The 14,315-nt window shown below is 43.5% G+C and overlaps 1 protein-coding gene and 1 pseudogene across 2 annotated transcripts in view; both read right to left on the bottom strand.

Annotated features, from left to right (window-relative positions):
* The window catches only part of Gck (glucokinase), a 49,863-nt gene extending 36,072 nt beyond the window's left edge, over positions 1 to 13,791 (bottom strand). Inside the window, exon 1 of one of the 2 annotated variants that reach the window (XM_058576853.1) lies at positions 13,644 to 13,791. In XM_058576853.1, coding sequence (XP_058432836.1) covers positions 13,644 to 13,688 — 45 coding nt within the window. In that variant the 5' untranslated portion in view covers positions 13,689 to 13,791. The remainder of the gene's footprint in view (positions 1 to 13,643) is intronic. The other variant, XM_058576854.1, reaches the window with a different exon arrangement.
* LOC124088355 (U6 spliceosomal RNA) lies at positions 1,552 to 1,650 on the bottom strand (annotated as a pseudogene).
* Positions 13,792 to 14,315: the final 524 nt, after the last annotated feature.

Below are 14,315 nucleotides of genomic sequence, written 5' to 3'. Positions count from 1 at the left end.
TAAGTTGCTTAGGGCTTTGCCAAGTTGTTGAGGTTGGCTTTGAACTTGTGATCTTCCCGCCTCAGCCATTTGAGTCGCCAGGATTATAGGTGTGAGCCACCACATCTGGCTTCCACTGAGATTTTGAAGGAAAGTCTGGGAGGGCAGGCAGAGCGTAACAGGGTCAGAATCCCTATAGGCAGCCCCTGAGAGGGCAATATGTGAAGATATATAAAGAAAACTGAAGGTGCCAAGGATTTCCTGAAACATGGAATGTCTACTGAGGAAATCTGCAGAAATCAAGCAGAAACAATCCAAGGGAGAGTCCATGTGGGCTCAGGATGTCATGAGCCCCAGATGTTAGATGTGGAACTACAGGACTTATTTGCTCAACTGGATTTCTCTCTTGCTTTGGTCCTATCCTGTCTTTCTATACCCCTATATCTACTTTTTGGAATGAAAATGTTTACTCTACCATCATATGTTGAGTATATGTAACTTGCTTTTGACCTGTACAGGTGCTCATAGCTAAGAGTTTGCCTTGAGTCTCAGATGAGATTTTGGATTTGGACTTTTGGGAAATGCTCAAACTGTTAAGATTGTGGGGGTGCTTGGAAATGAATTAAATGTATTTTGCACTGTGTGGTGGGCATGAGATTTTGGGGGCCAGGAACAGAATGTTATGGTTTGTATTTAAGGTAATCCCTGAGAATTCATGTGTAAAACAATGCAGGAGTGTTCAGAGGAGATATTGTTAAATTATGGGAGCTGCAACACAATCAGTGGATTAATCCATTTGCTAGATTAATAATTTGAATTAATTAATGGGTGGTAATTGTAGGCAGGAAGGGCATGACTGGAGGAAAGAAGTAGGTCACTGGGGCATTTTGTCCCTGATGAACAGAGCTCTCTGCTTACTAGCTGTCATTTCCTGAGCTATCTTCCTCTGCCACTCACTTCTATCATGATGTTCTGCTTCATCTTGGGCCCAAAGCAATGGAGTCAGCCAATTATGAACTGAACCTCTGAAACCATGAGCCAAAATAAAATTTTCTTTTTCTAAATTGTTCTTGTCAAGTCTTTTGGTCATAGCAATGCAAAGCTAACTAAAACACCATTGAATATGAGTGGAAGTGATACATACCATTTGGGGATTCAGGCACTAAAGAAGAGAGTAACTCTTTCATACTTTTTTCCTGACTAGATGCAGATAATGACTCAACTTTAGGGGATGGGTGGAGCCATTAAAATGGAATGGAAGGAGACTGGATTCCTAAATGACTCTGTAGGGGAGAATCTCCCAGCTGATGAAGACCTGCATTTGATTGTTGTGGGAAATACAATTCTATGTGGTATTGGTTTCAGTGTATTTGTTATAGCAACAAAGTGTGCCCTTATAAACTCAGAATGAATGCATTAGTGACCAAAAACGAGTTGGAAGGGAATACAAGATCACTCATTCCTTCAACATTATTGAGTACCTAGTTCATGCTCAGTCTGCGTTTATGAAAGTTACTAGTTTTTATTTTCTTTCTTTTTGTTTTTGGAAGTTCTTAAGGAAGGTATGTTCAGAAAAATATAGAACTCTTCATGAGTTTGCATGTCATTCTTGCACAGGAGCTATGCTAATCTCTCTCATTCCAATGTTAGAATACTTGTTGTCTGCTTCAGTCAGCTTTTTCAATGTTGTGACCAAAATACCTGACAAGAACAATTAGAGGAGGAAAAGTTTATTTCAAGGCTCATGGTTTCAGAGGTCTCAGTCTTAGAAAGTTGGTTCCATTCCTCATGGCTCCAGGTGAGGCAGCACATCACAGCAGAAGAGTGTGTGGTAGCTCAGGACATCACACCAGGAGGGAGGGAGGGAGGGAGGGAGAGAGAGAGAGAGAGAGAGAGAGAGAGAGAGAGAGAGAGAGAGAGAGAGAGAGAGAGAGAGAGAGAGAGAGAGAGAGAGAGAATACTCCACTCTTCAGGGACAAAATACATATCCCAAACCCACACCCACAATGACCCACCTCCTTTAGCCACACCCTGCCTGCCTATAGTTACCACCTAGTTAATCCCTATCAGGGGATTAATGCATTGATTAGGTTAAGAGTCTCATAACCCAATCATTTCACATCTACGTTTTCTTGCATTGTCTCACATACAAGCTTTTGTGGGACACCTAATAGTTAACCCATAACACTGCCAAAATGAGCACAGTGACTAGGGTTTAGCTTACCATCTAGCAGAAGAGACAAAAGACTTAATAAAAACTGAAATTGGCAAAGCTACAGGGACTTTTAGGAAACATAAAAGAGATTAATAGATTTTTTCTGGAGATTCTTGCTTTCTTAAGAAAATTTCCCATAGGCTGTAGTACATGAGTAAGAAGCACATTTCAGATGGAGGTCCCTAAAGACAGTGTCAAAGTGGCTGGAGAGATACCAATGTTTCAGGTGGCTCAGACTTAAGGCACAGAGGGTCCACTTGGCACATGAGGCTTGGCCAAGGATTAGCAATGAACAAAAGGGCAACCCAAAATTCTGTGCACTTGGAAAGGGAAAAGTACTTCTGTAAGTGGCATTTGGGCCAAAGAGGGACACAGCATTGGATTATAGACCCTTTATGAGTGAATGACCATGAATGTACTGAATAGAAAACATATGTATAATAGACATAGCAATGCTTAAGTAACATTTTCATCCTCATATGCACTTACTAGAAACTAAATGGGAAATCAATGAGCAAAGGATTCTCTCAAGATGCTGAAAGCTTGAACATAAAGAAGATAAAAATAAATAAAACAAAAATCAGAATAAAGGAATCAGTAATGATAAAAGTAGAAACTATTTGTATTTTATATAGAAAATACACAAACAAAACAACAGTAGCTGGGCACAGTGGCGCATGTCTGTGATCCCAGAGGCGGAGACAGGAGGATCGAGAGTTCAAAGCCAGTCTCAGCAATGGCCAGGCTTCTGCTGTGAGCCAATCATCAGCCGGCAGCTGGAAGTTTGCTGGCAGCTGGAAGTTTGCTGGGGCCCCTTTGGCTGTGGCTCTCAACATACTAAGCAACTCAGTGAGACCCTGTCTCTAAATAAAATACAAAATAGGACTGGGGATGTGGCTCAGTGGTCAAGTGCCCCTGAGTTCAACCCCAGTTACCCCTGCCCACACAAAAAACCAAACAGTAAAATTGATTAAGAAATCTCAAACCCAGTTCTTTTAAAAGACCAATAAAATATATAATCACTTGGTAATTGATCAAGGGTAACAGAAAATACACAAATAAATAACTTCAGGAACAAGGAAGTGACTTAATTATAGATACAAGGAAGGCTGAAAAATATATGAGTTATATATAAGACATCAATGCATTTTAAAAATATAGAGGAAAAGGAAGATTTTCAGATAACATAAATTTTCAAAATTGACTTAGGAAGACAGAAAAAAACTGAATATGTGGATAACAACAGAAAAATATTATTAATTGTAGAAGAACTTTCTCCCTACAAGAACACCAAACCAGCTAGTTTTTAAAAAATATGTGCCTGTTTTGGCTGGTGATAGACTTACAATGGATTACTAAATAAGGGGATGACACCCAGCATCTTGGGAGATTGAGGCAGGAGGATCACGAGTTCAAAGCCAACCTCAGCAAAAGTGAGGTGCTAAGCAACTCAGTGAGACCTTGTCTCTAACTTAAAATACAAAGTAGGGCTGGAGATGAGGCTCAGTGGTTGAGTGCCTCTGAATTCAATCACCAGTACCAAAATAAATAAATAAGGGATGATAGACAGGCTCTGTTGGCTGTCAGGGAATATGTGTGAGGGATGTGGAGTCAGGATACTGACAGAGGGGCTAGGAGAATAATGATCTTAATATGCATGTATTCAGAATGTTCCTTGACTTACAACAGCTGGACTTTTGACTTTTCAACTTTATGGTGGTATAAAAGTGATACACATCCAATAGAAATTGTACTTCAAATTTTTATTTTTCATCTTTTCCCTGGGCAAGTGGTACAATCCTTTGTCATAATCCTGGGCAGTTGCAGGTACCACCACAGCTTCCATGGGGAACAACTGAGACTCTATAGTGTGCTGTGTTGCTCAATTATGATGGGTAGGTTAAGCATGGTAAATGCATTTTCCACCTATGATGGGTTTACCAGGATGTAAACCCATACCTGTCAAGGAGAATCTGTACTCTGTGTCAGACACTGTCTTAAACTTTTTATGTGGACTAATTTATTTGATCCTCAAGACATCTTTATGAAGTATCTTTATTTTCCTCAGTGAAGTCCTTATGTTGCAGAGAGATAAAATAATTTAGTTACGCTTCTCAGCTTCGCTAATATGAAGTTTAAATCCTGAACCCTATTTCTAAGACCCACTCTGAAGCACTGAGTTATTCTGGTTCTGAGAGTTAGAGGAGGGACAGATAAGCTGAACCATCATAGCGGAGGGAGTGGTGATGGATGAAGGATTCTGGGGCATAGGTCTTGTAAGTAGAGAGTGTGGACAGTGTTCATAGTAATGAACACAGACTCAGGCCCAGGGTGCTTATCAGGATCTATGTAGAGCCATACACCCATAAGCAAGTACATACACGACAAAATGCCTTATACACAGAACATAAAATTCAATAAAATGACAAGAAACCAATTAACAAATAAACAAACTCACCAAAGAATGCTCACTACAGATACAAAAATATATACAGCATCATTGGTCAAGAAGAGAAATGTAAATTAAAACCACAATTATGTACTACTACACACGGTTCAGAATGGCTACCATTTAAAAGCTGGGAAAAACCAAGAGTTGGGGAACATGTGTGTGAAGCAACTAGAATCTTTAAACATTTCTGGTGGAAGTGACAAATGGTAAACCACTTTGGCAATTTCTTCTTCAGTCAAATATACATTTACCATACAATACTATTCCAGACATTTATCTTTCCAAAATGAAGACACACATATGTATTGGAATGTTTACAGAAGCCTCCTTCATGACAGCCAAAGCCTGAAAACAACCCAACTGTAGACACACATTGCTCAGCAATAGGCAGGGGGAAGACTAATATACTCCTGATCTATGCAAAGCTCATGCCAAGGGAAAGAAGCCACACTCAGGAGTTCTGTACATGACGATTCCACTTATAGAGAATTCTGGGAAAGGTCAAAAAACAAAAGGGAAAGCAAACAGATCAAGTGTTTCCAAAGGGGTGGGCCTGAGGGGATTTGGGGGTGATAGAAATATTGTCTTGGTGGTGATGACTGTTATATCACCATATACATTTGACAAAGATCATCAAACTGTGTACTTAAAAACAGATTTTTTTTTTCTACCAGGGATTGAACCCAGGGACACCTAACCACTGAGCCACATCCCCACTCCTTTTTATTTTCTATTTTGAGACAGGGTCTCACTAAGTTGCCTAGGGCCTTGTTCAGTTGCTGAGGCTGGCTTTGAACTTGGGTTATTCCTGGCTCAGCCTCCCAAGCCTCTAGTATTACAGGTGTGTGCCACTGCACCCAGCAAAAGGTGGATATTATTGTGTGGACATTATACCTTAAGCTTTTTTTTTTTTTTAATGAAGAGCAGAAGATGAAGTTGAAAATACTCAGATGCCAGCAGCTGCCTAGAGAGACTGGAGCTACATCTTTCCCTTTGGGGATAGAGCACTAAGGAACCCATTCTCCAGCTCTCTCAATGGTACTTCAGGCAGAAGACAAGGCTCTGGGGAGCTGGTGGGACTCCTATTAGCTACTACGGACAAGCAATTTATTCCCTGAAAACTTCTGTGTCCACTCCTATAAAACAGATAAGATGCCACTTGACTCCAAAGGATTAGATGAGAAATCCTATTATTCAAACGAGATTTTATTTTGTTATAGAGCCAAGAAGATGTGGTTCCCAGAGGGGAAAACTCTGTTCTCTGTCCAAGAGAGCCAGAACTCCTGAAGTCCAGTGTCCTGGACCTCAGGCTACTTCTCCTGAGTGTGGGAGAATAAATATCATGAAAGCAAGGTATCTGGTCAAAATCCAATTTCCTTTCTCAGCCCAAATGTCACTTGGAGACTGTTATGGTTTGGATATAAGATGATCCCCAATAGCTTCCATTTTAATGTAGAAGGTGAAATGACTAGATTATGAGATCTGTGGACCTAATCAGTGGATTAATAATTTGAACTGATTACTGTGTCGTAAATGTAGGCAGGTGGAGTATGGCTGGAGGTAGTGGGAGTACCTTGAGATTATATATTTAGTCCTTTGCTCCTCCCACTCTGACTCTGCTTCCCAGTTGCCTTGAGCTGAATAGCTATCCTCTACTATACCCTTCTTCCAGGATACTCTGTATCATTCAGACCTAGAGCATTGAAGTTGGCCAACCACGAAATGAACCTCTGAAACCGTGAGCCCTAAATAAACTTTTTCTTCTCTAAGTTTTTGTCAGGCATTTTTGTCACAGCAACAAAAATCTGACTAATACAGAGACTGTCACTATTGGAAACCACTTCCCATTTTATTTGTTTAGGGTTAAGTGCCATTGCCATCTTCTAAGAGGCAGATCCCATAAGAGCAGAACTTGTGGGTCTTCTGCAGGTTCTGAGTCCCAGGGCTGGGTCCATCATGGGTTCTCAATACTCAATAATGGTTCTATCATCCAGAGGCCAGTGAAACCTAAAGCCACACCCTGCAGGCAGGCTCAGGCTCACTTTCCTGGTATTCTGTGTTGGAGAGGCCCCTGGGACAGCTCCTGGCCTCGTGAGCTCCTGGGGGTGAGGCAGACACTTTCTTATTCCTATGAACCAGTGCTGACTTCCTCCTTGCCCACAGGACTTCCATTCTGCTCAGGGTCAGGTGTCAATATGCCCAGCACCAGGAATGGGCCTGCCTCACCTCATTCCACCTGCATTCATCTGCTAGACCTGGTTTCTGGAGCTTGTGGCAATATCTGGCAGCCATGAGAGTAAAGTCAAGAGAATCAGAAGAGCTAACCCAGAGTCCCATATCAGAATGAGAATTTGCCTCTGGACTATTGATCATACAAGGTAATAAAACCTATTGATGAACTCAGTTTAGTCAGGTATCCGGTACAGCCTATAGCCCTAACTGACACAGTGGTGTTAACCAATCTTCCCTGGACTGTGAGGAAGAGGAGCTCTAAAGAAGTCAAGGAGGGCACACAAAGTAGTGACCATAGATGGGTGGGGTTGGGATCAGGAAAGTAGGTGAATCAGGAGCCTGCAAGGGGAAGCTTCCTGCAAGGTGGTAGAAGCCCTGTGCTATGCTGAAAAAAGGTTAACAACTAGGTCTGCATGGAAAATGCCTGATTGGTGGCCTTTTCTGTTTTCTCTGTTATAAGCACTCTAAACTGACATCATGCAGGGAGGAGCTGAGCACAGACAATACAAGCTTCCCTCCTCATCTATAGCCTTAACCCCAAGATCTGTGCATAAGATCACCCTGAGCCATCTCCCTTCTCCCAGCTTGAGGCTCTCTTGCTGTCTGACTGCCTCCATACCAAGGATTTACTTGACTTGATCTTCCCAACCCAACTGGACCACCTTGCTTAATTCCAAGAGGCTAAAGTTCACAAGGTAACTTGATGCAGTGGTGTGAGCTGTGTCAGAAAAGACTGAAAGGAAGTATCTATTCTACTTGCCGACTTAGTTTAGCATTGACTGTTCAACTAAACCCAGCTTATGCTGCCCCTCATGGGTTTCCTGAATGGGGGAACCACACTTGTGACATTTACAGCCATTTTTTTTTAAATTTTCACTCCTTTATTTTTACTTTGTGGAGTTTACATGTCCTTTTATTCAGTAATGTATTTCATTTTCTACTTCTTTGAGATTTATGTAAATGGTACTAGCTAAATGTGCTAAGGATTTTGCTATGCATTATATTCCTGGGAGTCACCCATCTTGATATCTATACATTTACAGCCATTTTGAAAATGTACAGGACAGCTGATTTTCTGATAGCAGCATTATTCTATAGGAGTAATGGTTTTTTTGTTTTGTTTTGTTTTTTGTAGTTGTAGATGGACAGAATGCCTTTATTTTATTGGTTTATTTTTATGTGGTGCTGAGGATTTAACCCAGTGCCTCATGCATGCTAGGCAAGTGCTTTGCCACTGAGCTACAGCCCCAGCCGAGGAGTAATGGTTTTAAATGAGAAAAAGCATGATGCCTATCCATAAACCCATCTAATTCCCAAATGCCACTAAAGTTCTCTCTAGATATAACAGTGCACCAAATATTTCCACATGATATAAAAACCTTTAAAACATTAACTACCTAATTATTTGATCCTTAAATAACTCAAGAGTAGATATGTCTGTGTATCTATGTAATGATCTTGTTCATTGCAAATATTGCAGATGCTGTGGCACCTGCTGGTCCATGGCCCCTCACCAAAGCTCAGGGCTGGCTGCTAACAGGTCATAGCTGGGCTCTTCTTCTGGAACTTGCTCCCTGATCCACAAAGTTGCCTCAGAGAGAAATATGTGGGTGGTTAGGTCTTCTGTGGTTGGCAGAGAAAATACAGTATGTCATGCATTATTTGAGATATATATTAAAAAGTTACTTGTTGCATATCTGAAGTTTGCATTTAACTGGGTATCTTGAAAATGTTATGTGCTACATCTGGCAGCTCTAGCCTCTCCCCAGGGACCCCCAATGACTGATGGATGTAGGAGTACAAAAGATGGCCCTGCTTCAGAGAGACTCATATACACCATAGGTGTATGAATCCTCATCTTAATGCTCTGCTTTTAGAACCTAAAACAGTCAGTACCATAGTGACCCTAGGTGTCAGCCACTAGAGGTGGAACTTTTTTCAGCTGATGACATGAGGATCACTGGTGGTGAGAGGAGTGCTGATGGTTCCTGGCATGAGGCAGCAGTTGATCATGAAGACCTCACCTGGGGGGAGCTGGGATATGTGGTGCACAGTTGATCTCTGTATCCTTGGGTTCTGTGTCCATGGATTCCACCAAACATGTAACAAAAATATTCAGAAGAAATGTGTTTGTACTAAACATGTATATACGCTCTCTTTTCATTATTCCCTACACAGTACAGTGTAACAACTATTTCCATAGCATTTATATTGTGTTGATGTTAAAAGTGACCTAAAGATGACTTAAAGTACCCATTAATGTGTGACTTTATGTGACAAAAGGGACTTACTGTCAGACGTGGTTTAATTAAGAACCTCAGAATCAGGAGATTATGCTTGATTATTTGGGTGAACCTAATGTCATCACAAGGATGCAAATAAGATAGAAGAGGGAGGTAGGAAAGTCAGAGAAGCAGTGATGATGGAATCAGAGGTGAGAAGAATACAATACTGCCTTTGAAGATAGAGGAAGGGCCCATGAGTCAAGGAATTCCATCAACCTCTAGAAGTTGGAAAAGGACAGGAAATAGGTTCTTCTCTGGATCCCCCAGAAGGAACCAGTCCTGCTGACACCAACAGATAATTTTCAGTGTCATGGGATTAGGGCAGGAAGCATCCTTCTACCCTGCCCCTGCACCTCAAGAGGCCCTTAGAGCTCTCAGACTTGCTGCTTAGTAAAAGGCTCTAGCTGTTGGGATGGTCCAGAGCAGTGGCCATGGAGCCATGCACATGGCTTCAAAATTGAGAGGTCTGGCTCCGTCCCAGTTTGTATTTTCCGTGTGATCTTAGCATGACATTAGTCAACCTTCATTCCATCATCACAGAACGGGGGGAGATGTTCACTTCTTAGAGCAGTTGTGCACAGAGATGAGTTGTGAGAAATCCCCAGGGAGTGGGTCAAGGCTATTGGTACCTGCTGGACCACAAACACCAGAGCTGTAGCCTTTGGTCACTTGAGTGCCCACACCTCAAGTATGTCCAACTCTCCCTCTAACTCAGGTCATCTTCTGTCCCACAGTTAACTACTCTATCAGGAATGTTTCCTTCCTTTCCTTAGCAGCTGATGGAGGAAAACATTATTTCAATTAGTGACCTGCCAGGGGCCCAGAGAGGCTGAGTGGCAGCCCCTGGACCCCCAATGCTTGTCTGTCTACTGAGGCCCAGCACTTACCTCCCCCAGGGACAGACTCAGGTGCATATGCATATGGGAAGTGCACAGACCTTGTCTGGGGTGCAGAGGGCTCTATCAGCAAGGCCTGGGATGTGGCAACAGTAGCAGGAGCTACAGGTAACTAGGAGCTCGAATACCTGGTGGCCTATGGAGATAGAAACAGGAATTGGGAATTCAATGGGTTTGGAGAGACTGGAAAATTTCCCAATGGCCCTGCACCTACTAACAGTTCCTTACTACATTGGCTCTGGCCAATTCTCACCTGTGCCTGAGGCTTCACTGTCATGGGATCCCATAAACATGTACCCCACAGGCACACACGTGCACCTCTGAGTCTCAGGGACACTCCTGGAGCCCAGTGAAGATGAAGCAGAAGTAGCAGCCAAGCTGTCCTCTAGTCCTACTATGGAAGGGCCTCAGCCACTCTGGACTTTCAAGCAGAGTTGACACTGTTTGCAGTTCTATGAGAAGGAGTGGTAGGAATTTTAAATCTACAGAAAAGCTAAAGATGAATCTAAGAAAAACTCATCTTCATTCTAGTGGACAAGGCCCAGGCCTTGGGAATGGGTATGAAGGAAGGAACCTGGTAGCCTACCAGTGTCTGAAGAGGGATGCAGGTGTGTTGTTGCCTGCTTGTTCCCAACAGGATAAGTGTTCTATTTAGATGACATTCTCAAGTCTGCTAGACTTGGGTCCTGAAAAGATCAAAGTTTGTATCAGGCTCTTGCAGTAGAAATGAGACAGAGGAAGACAGACAGAAATAGAGAGACACAGAGAGAGAGATAGGCAGAAATAAATCGACTTTCTTTTTCTAAAGCATCCCACCTATGGTATTGGCATGGCAGCCCAGCTGATCAATATACCTGAATAGTACCTCTTCAGTTTCCTTCCTCAAAAGTGCCATGCTAACAAACATACTTGCTGTGAACTCCTCATCACCCCACCAGGTGATCTGTGGAAAATGTGGGTCACCCAGTTGTTTTTCTGGACCAGCAGAAGGACCACAGTGAAGGGAGAGGAAAATACGGACCAAAAAGTCCTCAAGGCCTAATATTCAGGTCACCTGAAGTGGTGGTCCATCAAGAAATGGAGGAAAATGCCATAGGAATGGACCAGAAGTGGTGGGTACTCAGCAGCCATAGCTAGTGGGGAAGGGGCTGTAAGGAATAAGGGCATGTTAGTAGGATCAGGCTGGCCCCTTAGGAGCTGAGGGCCATCTGGGGAATCCACTGGACACGCTGCTTCTGCAGATCATAAAGAAATGACCACAGGTGAGTCCCTGAAGGTCAGTTCAAGCAAGATGGCTGTGCACAGTCAGAGAAATAGAAAGAGCAAAATTGATCTCCTTTAATGCAATCAAAAAAGGAAATGGGCCAAACTTAAGGGGGCATGCCTGTAATCCCAGCAACTTGGGAGGCTGAGGCAGGAGGACTGCAAGTTCAAAGCTCACCTCAGCAACTTAGAAAGGCCCTAAGAAACTTAGGGAGACCCTATCTCAAAATAAAAAGGGCTGAGGATGTGGCTCAGTGGTTAAGTGCCCCATTTCCTTCTAGGAGCTTGCATAGATTCAACCACAGTTGAAATCTAGGGAACAACTTTGAAAGTGTGAGAAAGATATTGCGGGCTGCTCCAAGTTTAGACCTGGGCTTGAGCAGGGGACAGCACTTCTCAGGGATAAAGAAGTAGACCTTGGGGACCTGGGAAGCTCAGAGAAGACAGATGCTTAAGACAATCCTAAATATAAGTCAGGCTACCCTCAAAAAAAGGGGGGACTGGGGTTATAGCTCAGTGGTAGAGCACTTGCCTTGCATGTGTGAAGCACAGGGTTTGATCCTCAACACCATGTAAAAATAAATAAATAAAAATATTGTGTCCATCTACATCTAAAAAAAAAATTAAAAACAAAACAAAAAAGAAAAAAAAGGGGGGGGTGTGAATCCTTGACCAGCCATAGAAGAGGGGAGGGGAATGGGCATTGCAGTTCCACAGCCCTCATCTGACCCTGGGTCCTACTACATAGTGCCAGAATTAGTGATACTCATTCTATTTTCATTTAGCATTTGATATTTTGCTCATCATAATTTTTTTGAATTAATATTGATCTTTTAAAAATATTGTGTTAGGGCTGGGGTTGTGGCTCAGTGGTGGAGTGCTTGCTAAGCATGCATGAGACACTGAGTTAAGCCTCAGCACCACATAAAGACAAATAAAATGAATATATTGTGTCCATCTACAACTAAAAAAATATTTTAAAAAATATTGTGATAAAATATCTTGATGGGGCTGGGGTTGTGGCTCAGTGGTAGAGTGCTCGCCTAGCACGTGTGAGGCCCTGGGTTCGATCCTTAGCACCACATAAAAATAAATACATTAAATAAAGGTATTGTGTCCAACTACAACTAAAAAGTAAATATTTTTTAAAAATATCTTGATGACTGACATTTTATTACTCCTTTAAAGTTTATTTTTGAGCCCCCTGGGGCCTGAAGTCCACAGACCTGGTGAAGACCAGCACTCCCTCCCTGTGGGGCAGAAATGGAAAGGGCATGGGCAGCCCCATACTCTGAGAATCAATACTCAACCAGCCTGAGTTACATCTCACCCCATAAGCTTCTGTGAATGAAGGGGTTTGGGGGCAACTCTTTGAAGGGCATTGTATACACACAAGCATGAAAGCATATACATGCACACACCATGGTTTCTCCCCCATTTTGGGAACAGCACCAGATCTCCAGCCCATACACTCAGCTCTCACAACTTTCAGCAATTTCTCTGCTTGCATCAACCAAAAAACATGTTTCCCTTCTCCCCAGATGGCCTGAAGTAGCCCCTTTGGGCAGAATCTCTTCTCTAAACTTGGTTGGGCACCTTCCTCTGACTTCACTGTGCAGGCCCTATGACTTGGGCTGGTTGTTTTTCTCCTAACATCATTAGCTTTGCTAGAAGCAGACCAGTGGGGTGTTTATGCTGACCACGTCATTTCACATAGAGGAGGAGAGAAGCCAGAGGAAAACATGCCCAAAGTGACTGAATCCTGCTCACTGATCATGTCTTTCCTCGTTCTGATCAGTATCTAGCATGAGAGATGTGGGTGTGTTCTCCCCAACATTTCACAGCAAATGCCCTCTGTCCCACCTTTCTCCTTGCTCACTGTTCAACCTAGGGCTGGTTCAGAGAATGCCTGGATCTCTTTGTTGCTGGAAAAACTAACTTCTCTGTACTCCTCACCAGGGAGCCTCAACTCTCAGGATCCTATAGGTGCTTCCTGTGAGGAAGAGGTGCCTTTGACCTATCATGATGTCTACTGAGTCAAAATCAAGCCCCCAAGCCCTCTAGCTGGGGCTCTGAACTCCCTCCCAGCCTCTTCCCAGTGGAGGCTGCTTTCCAGGCCTCCTGGCAGCCTGACTCCCAGATCATAGGGCCAGTCTAGAAATCAGGGGCCTTCCTGCCCCACAGGGCACCCCAGCCACATCTTTAAAGAACCTATATATAAAGCTGATTCCGAGGTACAAACTATTGCAGGTGCCATATGAACCCGAGTGTTGGGTACTCAAAACCAGACATTTCTAAAACTCTTCATAAGGCAGAATTACCTTCTCCTTCTTGGTAGCCTCCATCCTGGCTCTGTCATCCAGCATCTGCACAGCAGCCAGCTCGGGGGAGCTGGGCCCCAGCCTTTCCTACCAGGCTTCCAAAGCAGAGATATCCCAGGCTTCTCCCCAGCACTGAGCACAGCCAGCCCTGGGCCTCTGGGAGAATATGGTCTACCTCAGGTTGCTTTGGGGTTTGAAGTTCAATTACAATTTCCTCCTTTTCATTGTTCTCTTCTGGACTATTCCTTGCTAAGGCCTCATCAGGCCGGGTGTTCTCTAGGCAGGGCCATGGCGTCTCTGAGGCAGCGTCCTCAGTGCTAGTCGGCTTTCTCTCTGGCTATGCTGAGCTGTGAGGGCTTGCTGTCCACTAGACAGACTCAGCAGAAAAGGTCTGTATCCTCCAGTGGCTTGGGGACGGCTTTTGAGTAATGAGGCCACAAGTGACTGTGTCCCTCACACTCCAACCAGCTTCCCTGGGCTCGGTAGCACTCAGTACTTCCTGCTCTAGCCAGGTGTGGAGTAAGGGACTCTCCTGCAGGGCCTCTGTGCTCCTGAGAGGGCCGTGGTTGCCATAGTGACCATTCTGTCATTAGAGCTGCCATGCAGAAAACTGGGACTTATGGCCAAAGGCCTCCATCTCCATCACCATGGTGACTACTCCGTCACCTTGTC

This window comes from Marmota monax, unplaced genomic scaffold (assembly GCF_021218885.2).
Source record: "Marmota monax isolate L192 unplaced genomic scaffold, Marmota_monax_Labrador192_F-V1.1 WCK01_AAM20220418_F8-fsc00109, whole genome shotgun sequence".
Taxonomy (NCBI): domain Eukaryota; kingdom Metazoa; phylum Chordata; class Mammalia; order Rodentia; family Sciuridae; genus Marmota; species Marmota monax.
This window is presented reverse-complemented; position numbering and strand designations above follow the sequence as displayed.